This window comes from Oreochromis aureus, linkage group 23 (assembly GCF_013358895.1).
Source record: "Oreochromis aureus strain Israel breed Guangdong linkage group 23, ZZ_aureus, whole genome shotgun sequence".
Lineage (NCBI taxonomy): Eukaryota > Metazoa > Chordata > Actinopteri > Cichliformes > Cichlidae > Oreochromis > Oreochromis aureus.
This window is the reverse complement of record NC_052963.1, coordinates 34711541-34733953: the sequence shown is the minus strand read 5'-3', so window position 1 is coordinate 34733953 and position 22413 is coordinate 34711541. Positions and strand designations below refer to the sequence as shown.

Below are 22413 nucleotides of genomic sequence, written 5' to 3'. Positions count from 1 at the left end.
TCAAAAGAGTTTAATATTCTCCCAGACTTTCTGTCATTCTTATTTTTTAAATGGCCCTGATGGTTGTTACTTAGCAACAGGTCAAATTTAACATACAAATCTTCTGTTGATGAATTTGTTTTGTCTTTGTTTTGGTAAAACTTTGCAGAGTTAATGCAGCTGGTTGGATCCGAACATTCTCGCGCCTCTTTCACCAGGACTGCTCGTTAGCTTCCAGATTCAGCAGGAAGATCAGGTACTCGTCTCAGTATTTTATCATACATGTGTCAGCCTGCTGTTGCCCTCAGGTTGCCTTAGTAACCTTTTGTTTATGTCACAGTGTACTTAATCAAATATGAATACGCTTTGCAGAGAACAGGGTAGTCTTTTAAAATCAGCAGCAGGGATTTATAAGTAACATAACACAGTGTAAGTACGTGACTGATAAACCAAGAAGGTACTACCAAAGGGTGTGAACGTCCAGCACATCTCCGTATCCAATCCAGCCCACTTGTGTCTTTGTAAACACTAAAAATTGCAGAGATTTCATTAATAATTCAAATGATTTTACATAAAATAAACCGCTATTCCTGCTGTGGCCATTCCAGCACCATTGCACAAGAATGGAAATGTATGCAAAGGCTGAAGTAATCATAGATCTCAACAAGTTGCTTGAATACTGTAGTAAAATGCTCACGTGTGAATGTTCACTGGGTTCTGTAACATGTAATTTATGTGTAATAAGTGCAGTTTGAGCTAATCTGAAAAACTTAGGTGTAGAGTTGAAATTTTTCTTGAGACGGCCTGGGATATTTACCATCTGCTTCGTAACAGGATGGTTTATTAAACAGGTTTTTTTACACAGTGTAATGAAATGGTGTCAGGTGTTGTGTATATATTATGCTGTTTTCTCACAGATTTGGATTCTATTTGTGGGATTGGCAGTGTTGTGACAAATAACATTTCCAGTGAGTCTCCTGCCCTGCAGATGAACTCCAGCTGTTATTGGTAGCTCTTGTTGTGCTTTCCAGCCTGAGATAGTGGCACATAAACCAATTCTTGCTGCTAGTTCTGTTAGAGTGACCCTCCAAAGCATAACAAAGACTACAATCCAATCTGCAATCCAGCCCAAGATGAGTCTGTCTTCTAGCAGGATGAGAGACTAAACACCTGAATAACAGGTGATGGTTGAAGCTTGCTACATAAATGACCTAGCAAGCTGGTAAGGAACACATGAGCTGGTTAGCGGCCACCAAATGTACAAAATAGGAGACAAAACTATCTGCTCGTAGTTTGTTTCCAGGATGTCAGAGTTCAGGAAAGATGAAAAAGACGAGTTGTCTCCTCCAAATTAAGTCAATGCTGCGAAAGAGTCATGGTCATGAGATGGCAAATTCTACTAAATTGGGTTATTAATGTTTTTGTTATGTGTTTTTTCCCTGGAAATAACAATGTTTCTTAAAAAAAACATCATTTAGTCTTCTACTTTTTATCCAAGTCAGTCAAACCTGCTCCATAAATACTGGCTCAGCTACATCCAGCTCGGCTGTATCCGATCTGTGTGTATCCACATGAATAGCAGCGCTGCTCTTACTTGGACAACACTGAACATTTCAGGCTGCTGAGCTGATGCTACTGGCTGGTGTTCAGCTTCTTGTATGTTTACATTCACGACCATTCGCAAGCTTTCAGAGTGGATGGTTAACTGCCAGCACAAGAGTGCCTGGTATTTCCCGTCTTTTCCATTTCTCATCAATTTCCCATCCATTCAAGGACTCCTTCAGGGCGAACATTGTTAGTGAGGCGCTTAGTTTTAGTCATCGCCGATAATCAGCAGCATCTTCACATCTCCTGTTTCATTTTCACTTAAAATAACAGTATCAGTCTGGTATTTTCCCAATATTCAGTAAACTCCATTTCATTGATAAATGATGGCATGCCACCAACTCGTGTCAGTGACCCAGAATGCATTGCACAGTTGAAGTAGTGGCAGGTTGGGAAACTGAATTATATTAGAGATTGAGATTTGTTTTTTTAAGCAATAAAAGTGCTTTAATGCATTTTTAACAGACTGCTTTAATATGAGACACTAGTGAGGCCCACAAGTGGAAATAGTTGGTGTTCCTTTTAAATAAGCAAGTATGTAATTTGCACTGTTCATAATTTCAAAGATCACTAGCTGGGCCCACGTCCTCATTTTAGGTTTGACAGCGCTCTGGTAGGTAAAGGTGAATGCTTGGACATAAGTTGAGCTGCGGTTTGGGGAAGGCCTCGAAGGGGACTGGCGACGGCTCCCGGGCCTGGCAGATCCCCATGTACTAAATAGAAGTTAAAGAATTGAAAAGAGGAGGGAGGGTGGGGCACGTAAATGAAAATGCACAGCTTGGTGAACTGGGGGAACATATATAGATGAGAACCGGAAGGAGCGTGTTTGGAGGCGTGGTCCCGCTCCTGAAATTCAGTTATTTATCTCCAATAATATTTTACAATTAAAAGCATATTTTAGGGCCAAATCTATATGAGAATCTCACTTTCAGGGTTAAATTTTGAGTATAAAGTGCTGGACTGCAATTTAAATGCTTTTTAAATGTTAAAAATGACATTTTTAGAATATTTCACAATAATTGTAAATAAAAATACAGTACTGTAAATGAATACACAACAAAAGCGCTTTTAGCACAAATACAGAAAAAAATACTATAAACTGCAGTAATAATGCTGTAGATTAGTTCACAGTTAAAGTACTGTAATCAATATGACAGTACTAATGTCAGTGGAAAATACAATAAAAGTGCAGTAAAAAACATTACAGTAAAAATACTGTAAATGAGATTACATTAGAAGTACTGTGAAAGATATTAAAGCAATACTAAAAATGGAACGTACAGTAAAGTACTCATTAATTTTATTTGTTCACATGTTACCTGTAACTCTTAATATCCTCCCAAACTTTATGGCTTTCCAATTTTTTTTAAATGGCCCTGATGGTTGTTACTTAGCAACAGGTCAAATTTAACATACAAATCTTCTGTTGATGAATTTGTTTTGTCTTTGTTTTAGTAAAACTTTGCAGGTTTTATGCAGCTGGTTGGATCCGAACATCCTCGCACCTCTTTCACCAGGACTGCTCGTTAGCTTCCAGATTCAGCAGGAAGATCAGGTACTCGTCTCAGTATTTTATCATACATGTGTCAGCCTCAGGTTGCCCTCAGGTTGCCTTAGTAACCTTTTGTTTATGTCACAGTGTACTTAATCAAGTATGAGTACACTTTGCAGCGAACAAAGCGTACTCATACTTTGCAAATCAGCACATCAGCAGTAACATAACACAGTGTGAGTACGCGACTGATAAACAGAGAAGGTACTACCGAAGGGTGTGAACGTCCCACAGCACTTCTCCCATATCCATTGGATACTGCTACACAGTAACAATTAAAATGATTAAATAAAACAAACCATTATTCCTTCTGTGGCCATTCCATTTTATTTATCTCTTCTCTAATTTGATGTTTTTTCAAGTGTACATGTATGGTAAATGGCCTGTATTTGTATAGCACTTCACTTAGTCCCTATGGACCCCAAAGCGCTTTACACTACATTCAGTCATCCACCCATTCACACACAGGTGATGGCAAGCTACATTGTAGCCACAGCTGCCCTGGGGCGCACTGACAGAGGCGAGGCTGCCGGACACTGGTGCCACCGGGCCCTCTGACCACCACCAGTAGGCAACAGGTGAAGTGTCTTGCCCAAGGACACAACGACCGAGAGTGTCGGAGCCGGGGCTCGAACCGGCAACCTTCCGATTACAAAACAAACTGCCAACTCTCGAGCCAAGATCGCCCTCTAGCCACAATCGCCCTCTAGCCACGATCGCCCCCTAGCCACAATCGCCCGCTGTATATTTCTGTTTTAGTTTTCTTTTGCTAAAACACGGTGAAATGAGGTGAAATCTACTTTTCCAATAGGTTATTTGGATGAGCCCAGCCCTGCTCAGATCAAATTGCTGCCTGCGTGGTCAGTGAACTGCAATGAGTTTGCATGTCTGCTGATAAAACATATTTCAGTTGCCATGTCATTGTGATTTCTACTTTGTGTAGCAGCAAGCAGGAGTCTACAAGGGTCCAAGTCTCCACAACATCATGATCAATGAAAGTGCTGAATCTGGTATGTCTCTTTTGATGTTTGTACTTTATTTCAGACATCGTATTCTTATCTGTTTTCATGCGATCCGTCAAGAAAGGAATGCAGTTGGATGTCAGTTTTGATCTGCAACCTTCACATCCACGTTGATTTTTTTCTTATAGTAGATAAAGTTTCTTTAGCAGATGTTGTTTGAGTATTTTTTTTAACTTTCTTAAGACTAAGGGGGGATATGAGGAGGGGATTGACAGAGGTACTACACAGCATCCACCTGCATGACAACGCACCATGCAGGAACTTCTTTGCATCTGTAATCACTGTTAAAAATGACTCATAAAAATCACTTTATGTAAATGGTGTCTGAGATCACAGAGTTTTTCTGACAGGCTTCACATGGGAGGTGAGAGCAAACAGCCGCCACTACCACAAACCAAAACAGAAGAAATCCTTTCTGTGCTTCCGCTGGGGGAGATCCGCTGTGAGTCAGCCATCCCACACGAAAACCTTACACCTGCTCATACGTTCAGAGACAGGCTGATGCGCTGATGTTTGCATGTGTGTCTTCTTCCTGCCCCTCTCCATGGCTCTCCACATCGGTTGCCAGGACAATGTGGTGCGCAGCTACAAATACACCCCCCTGACGTTCCTGCCCCTGACGCTATTTGAACAGTTCCAGCGAGCAGCCAATGTCTATTATCTCCTCATCATGGTGTTGCAGGTCAGATGAAGGCTCGGTTTTAACAAAAACATAATTTGATATGCTGACGTTTTTACATTTTACACCTGATATAGCCTGCTGCTAATTTTCTATAATTCACTTTGTGAGTGATCACAAACCAGCTTGTATTTGGTTAATGTAGCATGCCAAAATGAACTTAACTCAGCAGTCATTTGCAAGGTTTTTGCATAGTTTATAATAATGGTGGAGGCACTTTAGCTGGATGATGTGGCTGATGCGTGCTTGTGCTTGCGTGTGGTTTCAAGTGTGTCCCTGCCATCTCATCATTACCATGGTACATCACCATCATCCCGCTGATCTCCATCCTCTCACTGAGAGGGCTGAAAGACCTCAGCAACGACATGGTGAGGCTGCCCATCCCTCTCTGAGCTGCATGTTTCTGCTCACACAGATGCAGGAGTTTGAATATAAGTATGTGACCGGGCTCACGCATGCTTTTATGCCCATGCCACTTACTCGTTTCTCTCCTTCATTGTCCTCATTGACTCCTTGTCCTCTCCTCATTGACGGAACCAGTCATCCCAGTAGCATTAATTTTCTCTCCCATCATTAAAGCCTTTCCTTTTAAATGCGGGAGTGATGTTTTGCATGGAGAATTCTCTGGTTAAGTGCATCGCTGAGTTACGGTCGTTAACAGCTCTGGGTGAAATGCTTGCTTGACCCCTCTCTATTGACTAATCATTTAGTGGAGGGTGTAAATCTCCCAGCTGGTGTCACTGTAGAGCCCCGTAATGGCATTTCTCCTTTCTCCTTTTTTCTTCTCAACCTTTCATGGCCACCCTCATTCCCTCTCGCTTGCTCCTTGTCCATCACTCTTACCCTCCATCCTTGTCATGCTTCCCAGCCATTTCTCATTCTCTTTTACTCTCCTTCCATCTGTCTCCGTCCTTCTCTCCCTACATCCGATACAGGCAAGAAGACGCAGTGACTCTGAGATTAACTCCAGACCCTGTGACATTCTCATTTCCCAAAGGTGAGGACAAAGACGGGGTTATTCTCTCAGGAGCCAACACATCTCCACTTTGAAACAGACCTCTAATGAATCTCTAATGAAGTGTGAATGAGTGAATCCCTGGATAGTCCCGTTTACGCATTAGAGCAGGGCAAATACACTGAGCAGTTTCCCCACTTATTGAAAGATAAGAACTATGACCAGCCTCTTAATGATGCGTGTATTTTTAACTTCCGCTGTTTCTGAGACTATTATGTTACAGATATTACACATATTACAAAAGAATTGTACTATTTCATGTAAGCATCGCTGTCCTACAAAGAGCTAACAAGCTAAATGCACAAAAAACACGACCAGTGTAAAGTTTAGTCATTGTTTTTGCAATTAAACAGTATTAATCTGTAAATTCCTGCCCTGAACAGTGCTTGAATTTGAATGTTGGTGACTAATGATGTTTTTATGTGTTGCTTTTGAAAACATTTTGCTTGAGTTTGTCTAGAAAGTCATTCAAAAAGGGTTTTTTCCTTCTCAGTCGTTCAGTTCTCGTCTGTTCTCTGTCTCAGTTTTCAATTGAAGAAGTGGAAAGACGTGTGTGTGGGGGATGTGCTGCGGATCCACAAAGATCAAGTCTTCCCAGTGAGCTTCTTGATTCATAAAACGTAGAAATGTGCAGCAATTTTTGTTTGTCCTTGTTTCCAGAATATAATAACAATAATATTGTTAGAAAATACAGTACATGGTAAAAAGCAGTATATTTTTAGGATAGCTGGATCCAACTGGATTTAGTGCGTGCTTTGTGTCAGTTTGTGTTTCCACACCTTCGCCCTCATCACCCTCTCTGCTTTGTTTTAACATTTTCTGTTTTCCCACCCAGGCCGATCTTCTTCTTTTGTGTAGCTCAGAGCCTCACAGTCTGTGTTACGTGGAGACAGCTGATATAGATGGGTAAAGAGACATAAACAGTCCGGTCCCTGAATAATTCTCTTAAAATGTATAGGCACCACAGACACTGATGTAAATGCAGAAACCTTTATGATGCTTAAAGTAGACAGTAACAGTAATGATACATTTTTTAAGCGTTTGAACAGGACAATAAAAATGCTTCAAATATAGACGTCAGAAAATGTTTGTGAAGGAGAAAATTCTAAAACATGACATAAATAAAACATCTTTATTAGTAGAGGAGGCAGAGGTGTGACTATATGTGTCAGTACATACAAATCGTCTTTTATTGAACTCATAAACTACAGAATTAAGACCGTAAGACTGCCCTCATCCATATAACCAAAACATTAACTATCAGTGTTTTCAGTGTTTTCAGTGTATTGATGCTCTTTTGTTTGACTTTTTAATGAACACTTCCGTTTTTTTCTCCATTTAGAGAAACCAACCTCAAGTACCGACAGGCGCTCAGCGCTACACACGATGAGCTGACCTCTAATCCCTCAGAGGAGGCCCTTAGTGCCTTTGATGGTGAATAAACCTATTTTTTATTAAAAATACAGATGTGCATTTATAAAAACCGAATAGTAAGAGTGAGATCTAATGTGATGTTTTTTTTCCAGGTGTTGTGCGCTGTGAGGAACCCAACAACCGCTTGTACAGCTTCAGAGGTCAGCTGCAGTGGCTGGGAGAGGGTCTCCTCCTGGACAGTGAGCACATCCTGCTGAGGGGAACGGTCCTACGCAACACCGCCTTTGCGTACGGCTTGGCCATCTACACCGGTACTGTTTAGATGGGAAAGAGGAGTGGAACGATGTCATCTGTGTTCAGAAAACTGTTACTTTAGCGCAGAGCGATATCACTTTTACACAGTGTTCCCAGATCTGCTATTTTCACCTTGCACTTTTGCCTCCACTCACTTCAATGACAAATTTTATTATGAGGAATACAATCTACTGCTAATTATGGTCCTGAGTACCTCACTCTTATAGCTGTGGGCGTCTGGCAGATTATAGGCTCTCCTTGTCTTTTAAGTCATCATTGATTTGATATTATTGGACGAGGCAGAAGTGTCCCTGATCCCATAGCTTTGACCCTTCCTGCTCTGGTTAAGCAGATCAATACATCAAATTTATCCAGAGATGAGTTTAATACTATTAATCTGAAGCTGTCCACTGGTGTAACCCCAGTTAAGCCTGACAATAACTCTAAGTAAACTCACACTCGACATAACCTGCTTCCATCAAAGCTTGCATGTTGTTGCTGTTGTAGGGCTGAGTTGGAATCAGTTTTCTGCCCTAGAATGGTTTTGTCATTTCTGCACACAAAGTTCAGCGACTTTCCACAGTCTGTGAGATTGAGACAGCATCGTCGGAAAACATAATGTGATACTTTATTGATCCCTGCAAAGAAAAACTCTCTCTTCCCCTGACCTCCCTGCACCGGGGTCAGAAACCCCCGGATCTGCTAGGAATTCAGCATCTTGCTCAAGGGCACATCAGCAGAAGCTTGTTGACACGAGGGCTTGAACTCTCACCCTCTGGCTGCTTGACGGTCTACTCACTCGGCCCGGTCAGCAATAGCATCTAATAGTGGTGTTTTTAACGGCAGGCGCAGACACGAAGATCCTGAGGAACAGCGGGAAAGTGAAACTGAAGAGGACTCAGATGGAAAAAGTTTTTAACAAAGTGGTGATGGGGGTGAGTGGATGGAGGGCATGAGAATGACAAGCATGAGACATTTTTCTGCAGTTTCTATAAACCCTGTGTGTCTGTGCTCTGTCTAGATAGTCCTGTGTGTGCTGCTGGCAGCTCTGTTCCTTGCCATTGGAGGCGGCGTGTTTTCTGCTCAGCTCATGAGACAGAATAGCGTTCTGTCTGCTCTGGTGTTTAACGACAATGCTGTCTACACCGGATTCCTCGTCTACTGGAGCTACATCATCCTTCTCAGCCCAGCCATGCCTATAGCCCTTTACATCTCGTTAGTTCCATCTACAATAATGCAATCATTTGTGGGTGGGGAGAAAGGTGGGAATGCACATCTGTGTGCGTGCGTCGGGTTACTATGCATGCATGTGTGTGTGCCCGCAGGTTTGAGCTGGTCCACACGGTCCACAGCCTGTTTATTGGCTGGGATTTGGAGATGTATTGGCAGCAGGCAGACAAACCGGCTCAGGCCAGGAATACCTCACTGAACGAGGAGCTCGGCCAAGTGGGATACCTGCTGAGTGACAAAACTGGAACACTAACCCAGAATCGCCTGCTCGTCAGACAATGCTGCATAGCTGGGGAGATCTATGGTAACAATAGCTCGTTCTTTTACAGATTACTGAACTGAAAGTGTGTCGTGACTAAACAAAACACTAAATTTAATATGATATTTTAATTTTTCAGCTTAAAGCAGCCACACCAATACATGTTCTGGTCATGCTACATGGGCAGGTGGATGTTTGGACAAGCCACATACTCTGCTTTACAAAAGCAAAACTCAGAGAATACATCAGATGATTTTGCACAGATGTTTAGAATCTGTGTTTTTAAATGTAATTGCAAAGTGCCCAGTTATGCAGTTTTTATTTGGATGAAGCCACCATGTCTGGATTGGTTGAGAGATTGAAGTTGTCAGTTTAGATTAGCAATTTTGGTTACAGTCATAAAGTATGGCAATTGTTATGTTATTTTATTTTATTTTTGCTGTTTGCACTTCCTCAAGGCTTTGTAAACCCACAAAGGTTTTTATGTTTTTATCTTCTGTGTTAAGCGCAATGAGTTTAGGTATAGTGAAATGTGCTATATTAATAAAATTGGCATTTAAACATGGGATCGACTCACTTTTGATGTCAGCTTAAAGTCGCACAGAAGGAACTGCAGTTTTTTTTTGGCATTTTTGTGTTTGTTCCTCAGCCGCTGATACAAAGTCACACACGAAAGCTTTAAATCAGTTTTATCATCAGCGTGACACAACTTTAGCAGCAATGACACAGTTTGTTCCCCTAAGAATACTTTGTTAGCAACCTCACACAGTAATGTGTGAGGTTACATGCTGAGTTATTATTTGCAGCAATTTCCTTCATTAAAAACTCGTACAAGGTAAAGTTCAAGTTCACATTAGACAGCAAAGATTTACAGTTGAACAAAGACGGCTCTGGGGAAAGATGCTTATATCATAAACCTCATCCCTCGAGAAAGACCAGCGGAGACTCCTAACATGCTCAGTGCAACAGTAACCCTAACATTCACCACCACAGGAGAATATTAATACCACCTTTCACCACAGATGACAAACTTTCTTTTTTCTTTCTTTAAAACATATATATTAATAAATAAATAAATGTCTTCTTTTATACATTTACAGGTGATGCCTCAGTCAGGGCAGAGGATGTAGAGGTAAACAATTACACTTTTTTATATGTACTTAACCTTATTCTAAGGTATTCCCTAAACATCCTTCAGTATATGTTTGAAATGATATCATCTTATATTCTGCCTGTTTCCCCGCCTTTGGACAGCCCATGGATTTAAGCTGGAATCCTTTCTCCCGCGGTGGCCTGTTTATGTCAGCCCCAGCCCTCGTGGACAGACTTAGAGGGAACCAGTGTCCGCTCAGCAGACAGTTCCTTACAGCGCTGGCTTTATGCCATACTGTCATGGCAGAGTGGAAGGAAAGTAAGGCTTTGCACGTGTCGTGAGTCCCTAATGTTTTTTACCTAAGTTGTGAATTTTGTCAACTTAACTAAAGTTAAATAAAGATTAAAGATTTTTTTTTCTCTGCTATTATCTAAGAAAAACTGTAAATCACTAATCTGAATGTGCATGGCAGAATAACTGTGGTCCTTTTCTGGAAGACAACATGTTTTCCTCCTTTGTGCACTAACCGCGTTCCCACAGAGACTCCAGTTTACCAGGCTGCGTCCCCAGATGAGGAAGCACTTGTTGATGCTGCCAGAGAGCTGGGCTGGGTCTTTCTTTCTAGGGCGAGAGATTTTATTGTTGTCTCAGAGCTGGGCGTCACTCGCAGGTATCAGCTCCTGGCACTGCTGGACTTCACCAGTCAGAGGAGACGCATGTCTGTATTGGGTGAGAGCAGCTCTTGTTAAACACACTTATATAATAGCTTTTTTTCATTTGGCTCACACAGGTTTGCTTCTACGTGAAACAGCCTTTTGTTATTTCATAGACATCCTTTTGTTTAGTCCATACTAAGAGGGGTTTTTGCCTTTAGTGCGGGAGCCAGAAGGTGGAATAAAGTTGTACTGTAAAGGGGCAGATATAGTGATCCTGGAGAGACTGCAGAAGGACTCTCCACATCAGGAAAGGACTGAAAGAGCTTTAGAGGTAAAGCATTTCCGTCTTGCTATTAATCCTGTTTTTAATCATTATGCTAAGCTAAATTAACTTAATGTTTTTTCCGTCCTGTTAACAGTTATCACATACTCTGCATTTGCTCTCAAATCTCTGTGACTGCGATGTGTGCAAGTCTGCATGGACTAAAACTACATTATCTTCCACTACAGTTATCATTTGTCACATCATCAAACCATCTACACACTATACTGAAGGCTCTTAATCAATGATTAGTAGGTTTTCAAGAACGGATCCAACCAGTCGTTACTAGCTAATGAGATAGCTGAGGCATCCCTGATTATCGCTTGTTTTTTTTCTTCCATTTGTGCCTGAAAGATTACTCAGTAAATAACGTCAGCCTATCAAAAACCAATCTAACTTATCTTCTGTCAGCTGTTTGCCGAGGCCAGTCTCCGGACACTGTGCGTTGCGGTTCGATCTGTTCCTGAAGCATCATGGGAGCGGTGGAACAAAACTCTGGCTCAGTCTGCCAGCATGGTCACCTGCGACCGTGACGCGCTGCTGGAAAAATTATATGACGAGATGGAAATGGACCTTCAGGTGGGCTCGTGCTCAGTGTGGTTTTATATATTGTCAGTTCTTCATTTAAAGGGTTCTAATAATGTTAATGCTTAAAGATTTCAGCCATTTATTCTCCTCAAAATTTATTTTTGCATTTGTGGAGCTGAGCTCAGACTGCATCAAAGATTTTTTCTTTTTTAAAATCTGTTTAACCTGTTTTATAAGGTTAAACTTGACTCAGTTTCTCACATTATATTTGACTCTGTGCTGTAGTGATACAAGTTTAGACTACAATCACAAAGTTCTCTGATCTTGCCCATAAAAATAAATAAAAAGCCTGATTTCAGTCAGTTCCACTGTGATGTCAAAAATTTAAATTTTTTACTTTTTACGTTTTGTAATATTTAAAATATTCTAGAATAACATGCAAAAGTGTTTTTTTTAATCTATCTTTCTTTATTTTCTATGAATTTTTAACTGGAAGATGTCAAACTGTTCCCACTCTTTGGTTTACTAACAGCAAATAGATTACTCACTTCAAGGACGTTTGTAAGTGATTAAACGTCTGACAAAACTGCACTAGGTTTGCAAGAAACTGTTGATTGACCACAGTCCACTCAGCATTATCACCACAGGCTAAAAACAGAAAATTTGCCTACATCAATAAAGGGGGCAAAAGTCGCAGGTCGGACCCGAAAGCTTTTTGTGTCTGCGCTGAGTGGAGTATTTTTCCTCATACCTGAGAGGTTAGCTGGGTAAGGATTTGAGGCAAAACTGTGCAGTGTTTTTGCAGTTTATGCATCAGAAACTGTTCACTAAACTGCATTTTTAAACATACCTTTGAGAGATACTTGCAGACAGTTAATTAAGATAACAAACACTGGGGATCTTTGAAAGTCCGGTTGTTCTTGACGGCATCGTTTATTCTCAGTCTGCTCCCTGCTGCATCACTATTTTGTGGAAACTGCATGAACTGCAGTGCATGCAACAAGCACACAACATATTGATAACATTATTGCCTGCAGCAAGACAGGCTTTCTCACTGTGACTTTGGTTGCTTCTCCAAAATGATAATCAATTTGAAGGGTGTCTGTTCCGACACATTGCAGGAGATCTACGGCACGCACAAATGCACAGGTAGGAACTCTTCCCCAGAAAACAGCTGTGTTGGACACAAACTTGAAGTCTTTAGTCTAATGTAAAGGGCTGGTTTCATACTTTTATGGGCACAGTCATAGAACTTTGTGGTATGAAATATGTATGTAATATTTAAAAATGTGAATATGCTATATGGATGCTGAAATTAAGTCTTGCTTTAGCTGCTGGGAGTGACAGCAATTGAGGACCGACTTCAGGATGGAGTGCCTGAAACCATTGCTCTACTTCAAGAGGCCGGGATTAAAGTATGGGTACTGACTGGAGACAAAAAAGGTATTATGATAGGCTGTGACACGACAAGGAGCATGGCATAAATTCTGAACGTGTCATAAAAATAGAGTTTTACCGTGGTTTATGTGTTATTCTAATTCCATCTGCGACTTCTTTCCTTGTGTTTGTAGAGACTGCAGTGAATATCGGATATTCTTGCAAACTACTGGATCCTGATAGCAGAATAGTAGAATGGGACGAGCTGAGGTTAGCAGTGTTAGAAATACACAGACACATACAACCACATGCACATACACACTCTCACACCATCCCATTGATCTTTGTTTGTTTGCCCCTGCAGACAGATACTCCAGTCCCCAGATCCACGGGTCAGTTTCTTTAAGCCCAGACAGACAGAGCTGTGGGCTGTAGACAAGGAGATGGCTGTAGCAAAGACTTCCGTGGTCCTCACTGGACCTGAGCTGGTAAACACACCGACCTGTGCTATACATAGACAATGTAAAGTTTTGTAAAGGATAAATTCTATCTTATGATTTGTGGACTATTTGGTTTCATGAGAAGTTGTATTCTGCAGAGACATGGAGAGGCGATATTAAAAGGTGTTGAGCAGTAGATTCTTCTGTTTCTTCTTCTTTTAGGACTAATTTCTTGCGCCCAGTGGAATGATCAAAGAAGAAATCATTATTTTTACATTAATTGGAGAGAAATTATCTGAATTTCAGGAGCGGGACCACACCTCCAAACATGCTGCTTCCGGTTCTCATCTATATTTGTTCCCCCACTTCTACAAAGTGTTCGTTCTCGTTTTCGTGCCTCACCCTCTCTCCCCTTTTCAATTCTTTAACTCATTCGCTTCTATTTAGTACATGGGGATCTGCAAGGGCCGGGAGCCGCTGCCAGTCCCCTTCAAGGCTTTCCCCAAACCGCAGCTCAATTCATGTCCAAGCCATTCACCTTTACCTACTAAATCACTGTCAAACCTAAAATGAAGACGTGGGCCCAGCGAGTGAACGATTAGTATAAGTTTATTCATAAATAAGTTTATTTGTAACAGATAATACTCACAACAAAAAAGTCATACAGGGAGGGGAGGAAAAACATAAAATTACACTGAAAACCAAGAATGTAATCTCTGAGGATGAATTACATTAAAAAAAGAAAACACTGGACATATGCACGCTTGTAATGATTCACTTAAGCAGGGAACACGACCTATTCTCGCTTTGCTTTAAGTTTTAGGTCAGCTTGTCTTCGTGTCTGGGTTTTGTTGTAGGGTTTGGATAGTGAGGTGATTAAAGTAATTTTTTAAACTCTAGAAAGTCTTCTCTTTGTTACTATCAGGCCCAGGGTTCTTTATTTCAGTTCTTGTTTATTATTAAGCCTGGATTTGTTTTTTTTTTAGAATTCTGATTGGTTCCTTCATACTTTCTCGGTTCTTAGTTTTGTTGGTCATTTAGCTTTGATCTTCATTTATTCACTAGTACATGTGCTTTCAGTTTGTGTTAGTTACTGCTTGTATTTAAAGAGTTTCTTAGTTCCTCTGTGTTTTCTTCCTGCATTATCGCTTCTGTAAAGTTCAAATTTCTGTTTCCTTGTTTGTTATTGTTAATCGCGTTTTGCTTTACTTTGTGACTTCTCTCCTGTTTCATACCTTTAGTTTTATTCCCCCCTCTGTCTCTGTCTACATTAAGCTCAGTTTTGTCTCATTACCCTCCTGTTCCCGCTTCCTTGATTACCCTCTTGTGTATAAATAGTCCAGTCCTTCCCCTCACTCTTTGTCTGAGCATCTCTTAACCTCCTCTTTGAGTCTGTTGCCTTTTGGATTTTGTATCTTGGACTTTGCATCAGCCATAATAAATGACTTTGTTATTTAAGTCTCCCTCGCATCTGTGCATTTGGTTCTGTTTTCCCCAGACAGAGTTTGACCAGAGGCCAGAATGGGGGGCCGCATTCATGAGCCTGGCAGAACATTGTCAGTCTGTGCTGTGCTGCCGTGTAACACCTGCACAGAAGGCCGAAATCGTCACGTTGGTGAGGAAACATACCAGCTCAGTGACCATGAGCATTGGTGATGGTGCCAATGACGTCAATATGATCAAGAGTAAGGGTTTATTTGTAGTTCTACAATATAAAAAAGTAAAAATAAATCAGTGTGCTCTGATCATTTGTGTTAATGTTTTAACATTTGCCTCATTCCTCTCTCCTCAACACCAGCGGCTCATGTTGGTGTGGGTCTGGCAGGAGTGGAGGGAGGTCAGGCGGTGCAGAACGCAGACTTTGCATTGGCCCAGTTCAGGTTTCTGCAGCGGTTGCTTCTCGTCCATGGTCGCTGGTCCTATCGCCGCATTTCCCTCTTCTTGCGCTATTTCATGTTTAAGACCTGCAGTTTTGCCCTTGTGCATCTATGGTTTGGTTTCTTCAATGGCTTTAGTGCTCAGGTTAGACAAAAACAGATATTAAATTATGCCAATTAAAGCCTTATAGTCACGTCATGAAGTGAGGTTCAAAAAATTATGTTTCTTTCACAGTCTCTGTATGAAACATGGTTCATCGCTTTATACACGGTTTTCTACAGTGCATACCCAATTCTTTGCCTGGCCTTTTTTGAACAGGTGAGTTGGAGAGTTTATGGGTAGGATAAGTGTGAATGTCTAAAAAATAAAAATCGCCTCTTTCTTTTTTAGGATGTCAGCGCAGAAAAAAGCTTAAAATTTCCCGAATTGTACAAGTGTGGACAGACACATGAGCTCCTGAGCCCTCTCAAGGTGTCCTTGTCACTACTGCATGCTGTGTATGCATCGCTCATTTTCGTCTTCATCCCGCTCGGCGTTTTCTACAACACGGCCTTTGACTACCAGACGATGGCGATCACGGTTTCCATGGCAGTTACGTTCACTGCCACAATTGAGGTCAGGATGTCTTATGATTTTGTGTGTACATGGGCAATGACAATAAAGGGCTATTCTATTCCTTTTTCATAGATGCAGTTGTCACAGTGAAACAGATGGTGTAACATTTTTAACTGATTTTTGTAAAAATCATAGTGACTTGGGCAATCAAGTGATTAAATGTTTTGTAGATAGTTAATTAAGTTTTTTGTGAATGTTATGTTATGAAAACTTGATAATGTTTACAAAATGTTTAATAATTAATTACCTATTCATCTATAACCACTGTTGGAATACATATTTAATCATTTGAAAGTGGTCATTTAAAAACAATTTTTTAACCATCTTTTAAAAATTTAGTGGTTGGGGTTTGTGGTGCTTATAACAGGACTGTGAGCTTTGAAAGCACAGTCGGTCTCCCATTTAAAATGTGGCCATTCACACATACAACCCTGGAGCTTGAAAAATGACTAAGGGTTTTCACAAATGGGAAGAGTTTGGAGTGAAATTCAATTCAATTCAATTCAATTCAATTTTATTTATATAGCGCCAAATCACAACAAAAGTCGCCTCAAGGCGCTTTATATTGTACAGTAGATAGCACAATAATAAATACATAGAAAAACCCAACAATCATGTGACCCCCTATGAGCAAGCACTTTGGCGACAGTGGGAAGGAAAAACTCCCTTTTAACAGGAAGAAACCTCCAGCAGAACCAGGCTCAGGGAGGGGCCGGGCCATCTGCTGCGACCAGTTGGGGTGAGAGAAGGAAGACAGGATAAAGACATGCTGTGAAAGAGAGACAGAGATTAATAACAGATATGATTCAATGCAGAGAGGTCTATTAACACATACAGAGTGAGAAAGGTGACTGGAAAGGAAAAACTCAATGCATCATGGGAATCCCCCGGCAGCCTATGTCTATTGCAGCATAACTAAGGGAGGATTCAGGGTCACCTGGTCCAGCCCTAACTATATGCTTTAGTGTAACACTTTTACCACCGGCTCGTGTAATAAAACCCACCTTATGCCTTCGGGTGAAGTCTTAACCCTGGTTAAACATTCTGTGATAAAAGATACATCTCGAAAAGTAAATATCAGTCTAGGGTATCGTATGATTCTCACATCTAAATAATCAATTGGAGGCTACGGGAAATACACTTGGCCTGTAAACGCTTATGTATCTGAATACTTAAATGATAAAACACCATGCAATAAAACCAACACAAGATCTCAGGTTTAGAAAATGTATTAAACATTTGCAGGAAATTCACATTCAAACCCTTTTTTTTATGAAGAAGAACGAATATAGAAAATAAAATAGAACCCCGGGGGATAGGTTTTAGTCTTTCTTTTCTCAAACTGTCTAATTTTATTTTGAGTGCACTCTTAGTCTATTTTTGTTGGCGCTTTAGTTGGAGCTCTTTTAATAACGATACCTCCGTGTATCCATGAAGTCTTGGCCGCATCCCGACGAATCACTCGCTCGCTGCGGTAGCAACCGTCTCCGCCGCAGCAGCGAGCAACGAATCTCGGTTCCCTCGGTAGTAGCAAATCGTCCTCCGTCAACGACTCTCTCCCGAGACGACTCTCAAAATTCCTTCTGTCCCTTCAGCAAGGACCGTGGCGTTAGCCTAGCTCCGCCAGCTAACGTAACCAAGCTTGCCTCGTGTTCACCAAGCACAAAAGGATACGGAAAGTCCAGCTCAAACGCTCCGAATAGTTACCGGAAAGACCAAAGTCTGTTGGTTTGTTGTTGCTGAACAACCTCAACATTGGCGACATACGCAGTCCCGGAGTCTTTGCTCTGACTACGCCATTTGCACATTACTCCTTTTTTTCCTCCTCTCGTGTTCTCGAGTCTTCTCCCGGAAGTGAAAAAAACTCAAGGTCATGAACTCACATAACGTAGCGTAAGAAAATAATTTTTAAACCTCTTCTCTTTTTAAAGACATTCACATTCCATGAAATTATGTTTTAAAGTAACTGATTTCCAACACAACTATTTATGCATTTTAATACATTTATTTATATCAAATATTTATGCAAATTTTAGCTTCACCATGAACTGTAATTTTATCTTTAACTTATTCCCATGAAAAACAAATACAAAATAAATACCACTGATATTTATCAGAGTATTACACTCTCCCCCCACCAAATAAAAGCATGCCCTCATGACTTTGCACCTTGAAAACATAAACCATTATGGCACAACTGGTGAGTAAAACACACAACTAAGCAAAGATGGGTGTACCTATCCACTTGTAAATACAAGAGACATATTTGACTGTAGGGGCTGCTACAACACTGGGATGACCTGGTTCATCATAAGTTAACCTTAAAGGAGCCCTCCTTAACCTCTGAGGTCTGGTCTTAATGTCAAAGTCAGGGTTAGTCACAGAGTTAAGTTCAGTGTCTTCTTCTTGCAAGAGAATGTCTTCAGTCAGTGTTTTGTCTTTGTCCGTCTCTTCGTGATTCTCGCAAGTCTCTGGTAGTTCAGTTTCGGTTGTCTCAGTAGACTCAAATTCATTTACACTGTCCATTTCAGGTTCCTCCACACATTCCTGTGTTGCTCCCAGCTCAACTGTTTTGGTTGTTCAGTCAAGTCGCTTAAGGAAATATCCAAATCCAGACTGAATGGTTCCAGAGTATCATCATCCATGTTGTTTCTGAGAGGTTCAACAGTTAAATCATACCAAAGTCCATAGTCCTCATCCTCTGAGTCAATGTACTCTTTTTCAACTTGATCACTGGGTGTAACTCCTTCTCTTTCAGAGTCTTTATCTGCCGTTTCCTGTGATAGTGTCTTTTCCTTTTCAGGCTTGTCTGTGCGTTCTTTCTGTTTTCTCCGTCGCAGAACTCTCCTTGTAGGTGTAAGATCCGTATGGGATTCAGGATCTAGACATATCCTCTTCCCAAGAGGCAGTAGGTGATTTCGATGGAGGATCTTGATTAGTCCATCACCATCTTCAGGTTTCAACCGGAACACTGGTAGGTTCGGCATCTTGCTTTCCACAACATATGGTTTTGACGCCCAGCGATCGGCCAGTTTATGCTTCCCTTGTAAGCCGAGGTTTCGTAGCAAGACTCTGTCTCCAGGTAACAACTGTGTGAATCTGATTCTTTTGTCATACCTCTGCTTATTGTTATCATTTTGCTTGGCAGCAACGGACTCTGCTAGTTCATAGGCAGCCTTTAACTCCTTCCTCATGTCAGAAACGTACTTGAGGTAAGTTTTCTGTTGTGTGCCATCACTGGAAGTCTCAAAGCATAGATCCACAGGTAATCTGGCTTCACGCCCAAACATAAGAAAATAGGGAGAGAATCCTGTAGCTTCATTAGGAGTGCAATTATAAGCATGAACCAAATGAACAATGTGCTGACTCCATTTTTCTTTTTGTTCGGTTCCAGAGTCCCTAACATGTCCAACAATGTCCTATTAAACCTCTCGGGTTGGGGGTCTCCTTGAGGATGATAGGGCGTCGTTCTTGATTTTTCAACTCCAAGTGAACTCAAAACTTCATGGACAAGACGACTTTCAAAATCTCTGCCCTGATCACTGTGCACCCTCTGTGGCAATCCATAATGAACAAAATACTTCTCCAGCAACACTTTTGCAACTGTAGAGGCTTTCTGGTCTTTTGTTGGAAAAGCTTGAGCATAGCGAGTGTAGTGATCAGTAATGACCAGAACATTTTCTGTGTTGCTCGAATCAGGCTCAATGGACAGAAAGTCCATACAAACGAGATCAAATGGTCCATCACTTTGCAAATGAGACAAAGGTGCAACTCTCTTGGGTAGAGTCTTTCTTTTTATGCACCTCTCACAAGACTTGCAATACTCTTCAATCTCTGACTTCATCCGAGGCCAGTAGAACCGATCTTTAATCAGGCCGTATGTCTTGTCGAGGCCCAAATGACCTGAGTCATCGTGCAGTGATTTCAGTACGGTGGTTCTGTACTTTTCTGGTAGTACCAGCTGAGAACAGCGTGATTTACCTGGAGGAGTTACAATGCGATACATCACTCCTTTCTGCATCTTTAACCTGTCCCACTCTCTCAACAGCAAAGAGCAAGTTGGATGCTTGGTCTTGTCAACTTGGTTGCTATTGCCATTACTCAGAGCTGACCACACTTGTCCTATGCCAGGATCTTCCCGCTGAGCGGTTGACAACTCAGTAAGACTCACAAAGGGCATATTTTAACACTCAAAGAAGCCAGATTGCAATAAGCTTGTGGGATAGCTTGTGGAGAAGTGCCCAAAGGGTCAATGGCTCTTCCAGAGTGTGGATTTCTGTGCTTTATCACCACAGACATTTGACACATGGCTCTCACGCCTGCTGCAGGAATGTCGTTCCACTCTGACTTGTGTATTGAACTCGGATGTGGGCGGCGAGAGAGAGCGTCGGCATCAATGTTTTGGACTCCTGATCTGTACTTGAGACTGAAGTCATATGTAGATAGGGCAGCAAGCCAACGGTGACCCGTCGCGTCTAGCTTGGCAGACGTTAGCACATATGTCAGAGGGTTGTTGTCTGTCCTCACCTCAAACTTGGTCCCATACAGATAATCATGCAGTTTGTCCACTACCGCCCACTTCAGCGCCAAAAATTCCAATTTATGGGCTGGGTAATTCTTCTCTGAAGGAGTCAAACTCCGACTGACGAAAGCCACAGGTCTCAATCCTTCACCTTGATCCTGGTACAACACTCCTCCTAGCCCTTCCCGGCTAGCGTCTACATGTAGCACATAAGGTAGCTGAGGATTCGCAAAAGCCAACACAGGAGATTGGGTAAGTCGTCGCTTCAGCTCCTCAAAGGCTGCTTCACATTCTCCACTCCATCGACTACCAAAAGGCTCTGAGGGGTTAAGGTAAGTGCTATCCTGCTTTTCCTTTGCTTTCTTCTTTGCAGCTGGGGGGTAACCGGACAACAGTTGGTTCAATGGGTGAGCTACCTTGGAATAATCCTTCACGAAGCGCCTGTAGTACCCACAGAATCCAAGAAATGACCGTAATGCAGTCACAGTGTTGGGTCTCGGCCATGTGGTTACAGCTTCAGTCTTCTTTGGATCGGTAGATACCCCATCTTGAGATATAATGTGTCCAACATAAGTTACCGATGGCTGACAAAACTGGCATTTATCCAGTGACAACTTCAGTCCTTCGTCCCTTAAACGGTCAAGCACCTTTAGCAACCTGGTCTCATGCTCCTCGGCGTTGCTCCAAACACAATGAGATCATCGAGATAAACCAATACCTCAAGCAAGTTCATGTCTCCAACAGTCTGTTCCATTACCCGCTGAAACGTAGCAGGAGCGCCTGTCACTCCCTGTGGCATTCTTTCAAATTGGAAGAATCCAGCCGGGCAAATGAATGCTGTCTTGTCTTTGTCGGAGTCTGCCATAGGCACTTGATAATATCCACTCCAAGATCAAGCACACTAAACCACTTGCTTCCACTGAGACAGGCCAAAGCATCTTCAATTCTTGGCACCGTGTATTGGTCTGGGACAGTGCGGCGGTTTAGAGTCCGGAAATCCACACACATCCTTATTTTCCCATTCTTCTTCCTCACGACCACAATGGGTGAGGCATAAGGACTGCGTGACTCTGTAACAACACCAGCGTTTTTTAGCTGCGATAGATGCTGTCTCAATGCCTCCACGTCTGCAGGCGGCAGCCGACGAGACCTCTCACGAAATGGTTTGTCCTCTGTGGTTTTGATAGTGTGCTGGGTGCTCTTACCGCATCCTACATCAAACTCATGCAGAGAGAAAACCTCACTCCGTTCCATCATTTTTGTCACCAATCTCTCTTTCCACTCCTTAGGAACTGGTGAGTCTCCAAAGTTGAAAGAAGAGGAACTCAACTTCCCAGGTGACTCAACTTCAGACTCTTCCTTTCCAGGTGGAGATGACACAACGTCGACTGGAAACAGATGAGCTATTGGCGTCCCTCTGGTCAAGGTAATTTCCCGTGCTGACATGTTTCTGACTAGAACAGTGATTCTTTTAGCCGTCACACCAGTGAAAGTCTGCAACTCTGGTCTCACCAGGAGTCCATCGGGAAACCGTGACTCATTCGCAGGGTCATCAGGTGAGTCTACAAGGATTGTCTGAGTGCTCAGCACTCCCTGAAACTTTGGTGCCCCAATCACTTTGGCGACTCCCCCAGGCCGTATGGTGACAGGTTTGGTTTGAGTGAACCACACAGTTCCTCCCTGGTTATTGTCAGTATCAGGTGGTAGAACTGAGATCTCACTGAAAACTTTTCTGAAGACTGGGTGAATGTGCATGGATCTCACAAAGTTTTCTCCTCCCTTTTCCCTGCAGTGGCTAAGCAATCGCCTCACAGTGGGTGTGTTTGTGCCAACAAGCAGGGAAGCTTCACCTCTCACAACTGGGTCGGGACATACCAACACAAGTGCATCAATGGTCTCACTCACGCCACGCCTGCTTCCAAAACTCCAGCCTAAGTGACAAATAGCCATCATAAGGGTACTCGGCAGAACTA

The 22413-nt window shown here is 42.0% G+C and overlaps 1 protein-coding gene across 2 annotated transcripts in view; it reads left to right on the top strand.

Annotated features, from left to right (window-relative positions):
- Positions 1-22413, top strand: part of atp8b3 (ATPase phospholipid transporting 8B3) — a 51524-nt gene that overhangs the window by 20689 nt on the left and 8422 nt on the right. Inside the window, exons 3-28 of one of the 2 annotated variants that reach the window (XM_031726802.2) lie at positions 149-235; positions 3040-3139; positions 4080-4146; positions 4509-4600; positions 4727-4840; positions 5107-5205; positions 5773-5834; positions 6377-6449; positions 6688-6758; positions 7195-7286; positions 7379-7537; positions 8367-8455; positions 8542-8735; positions 8846-9054; positions 10110-10141; positions 10264-10420; positions 10643-10831; positions 10977-11089; positions 11492-11659; positions 12940-13051; positions 13180-13255; positions 13350-13473; positions 14924-15110; positions 15224-15447; positions 15538-15621; positions 15694-15918. In XM_031726802.2, the coding sequence (XP_031582662.1) occupies positions 4122-4146; positions 4509-4600; positions 4727-4840; positions 5107-5205; positions 5773-5834; positions 6377-6449; positions 6688-6758; positions 7195-7286; positions 7379-7537; positions 8367-8455; positions 8542-8735; positions 8846-9054; positions 10110-10141; positions 10264-10420; positions 10643-10831; positions 10977-11089; positions 11492-11659; positions 12940-13051; positions 13180-13255; positions 13350-13473; positions 14924-15110; positions 15224-15447; positions 15538-15621; positions 15694-15918 (2970 nt within the window). In that variant the 5' untranslated portion in view covers positions 149-235; positions 3040-3139; positions 4080-4121. The remainder of the gene's footprint in view (positions 1-148; positions 236-3039; positions 3140-4079; positions 4147-4508; positions 4601-4726; positions 4841-5106; positions 5206-5772; positions 5835-6376; positions 6450-6687; positions 6759-7194; positions 7287-7378; positions 7538-8366; positions 8456-8541; positions 8736-8845; positions 9055-10109; positions 10142-10263; positions 10421-10642; positions 10832-10976; positions 11090-11491; positions 11660-12939; positions 13052-13179; positions 13256-13349; positions 13474-14923; positions 15111-15223; positions 15448-15537; positions 15622-15693; positions 15919-22413) is intronic. The other variant, XM_031726803.2, reaches the window with a different exon arrangement.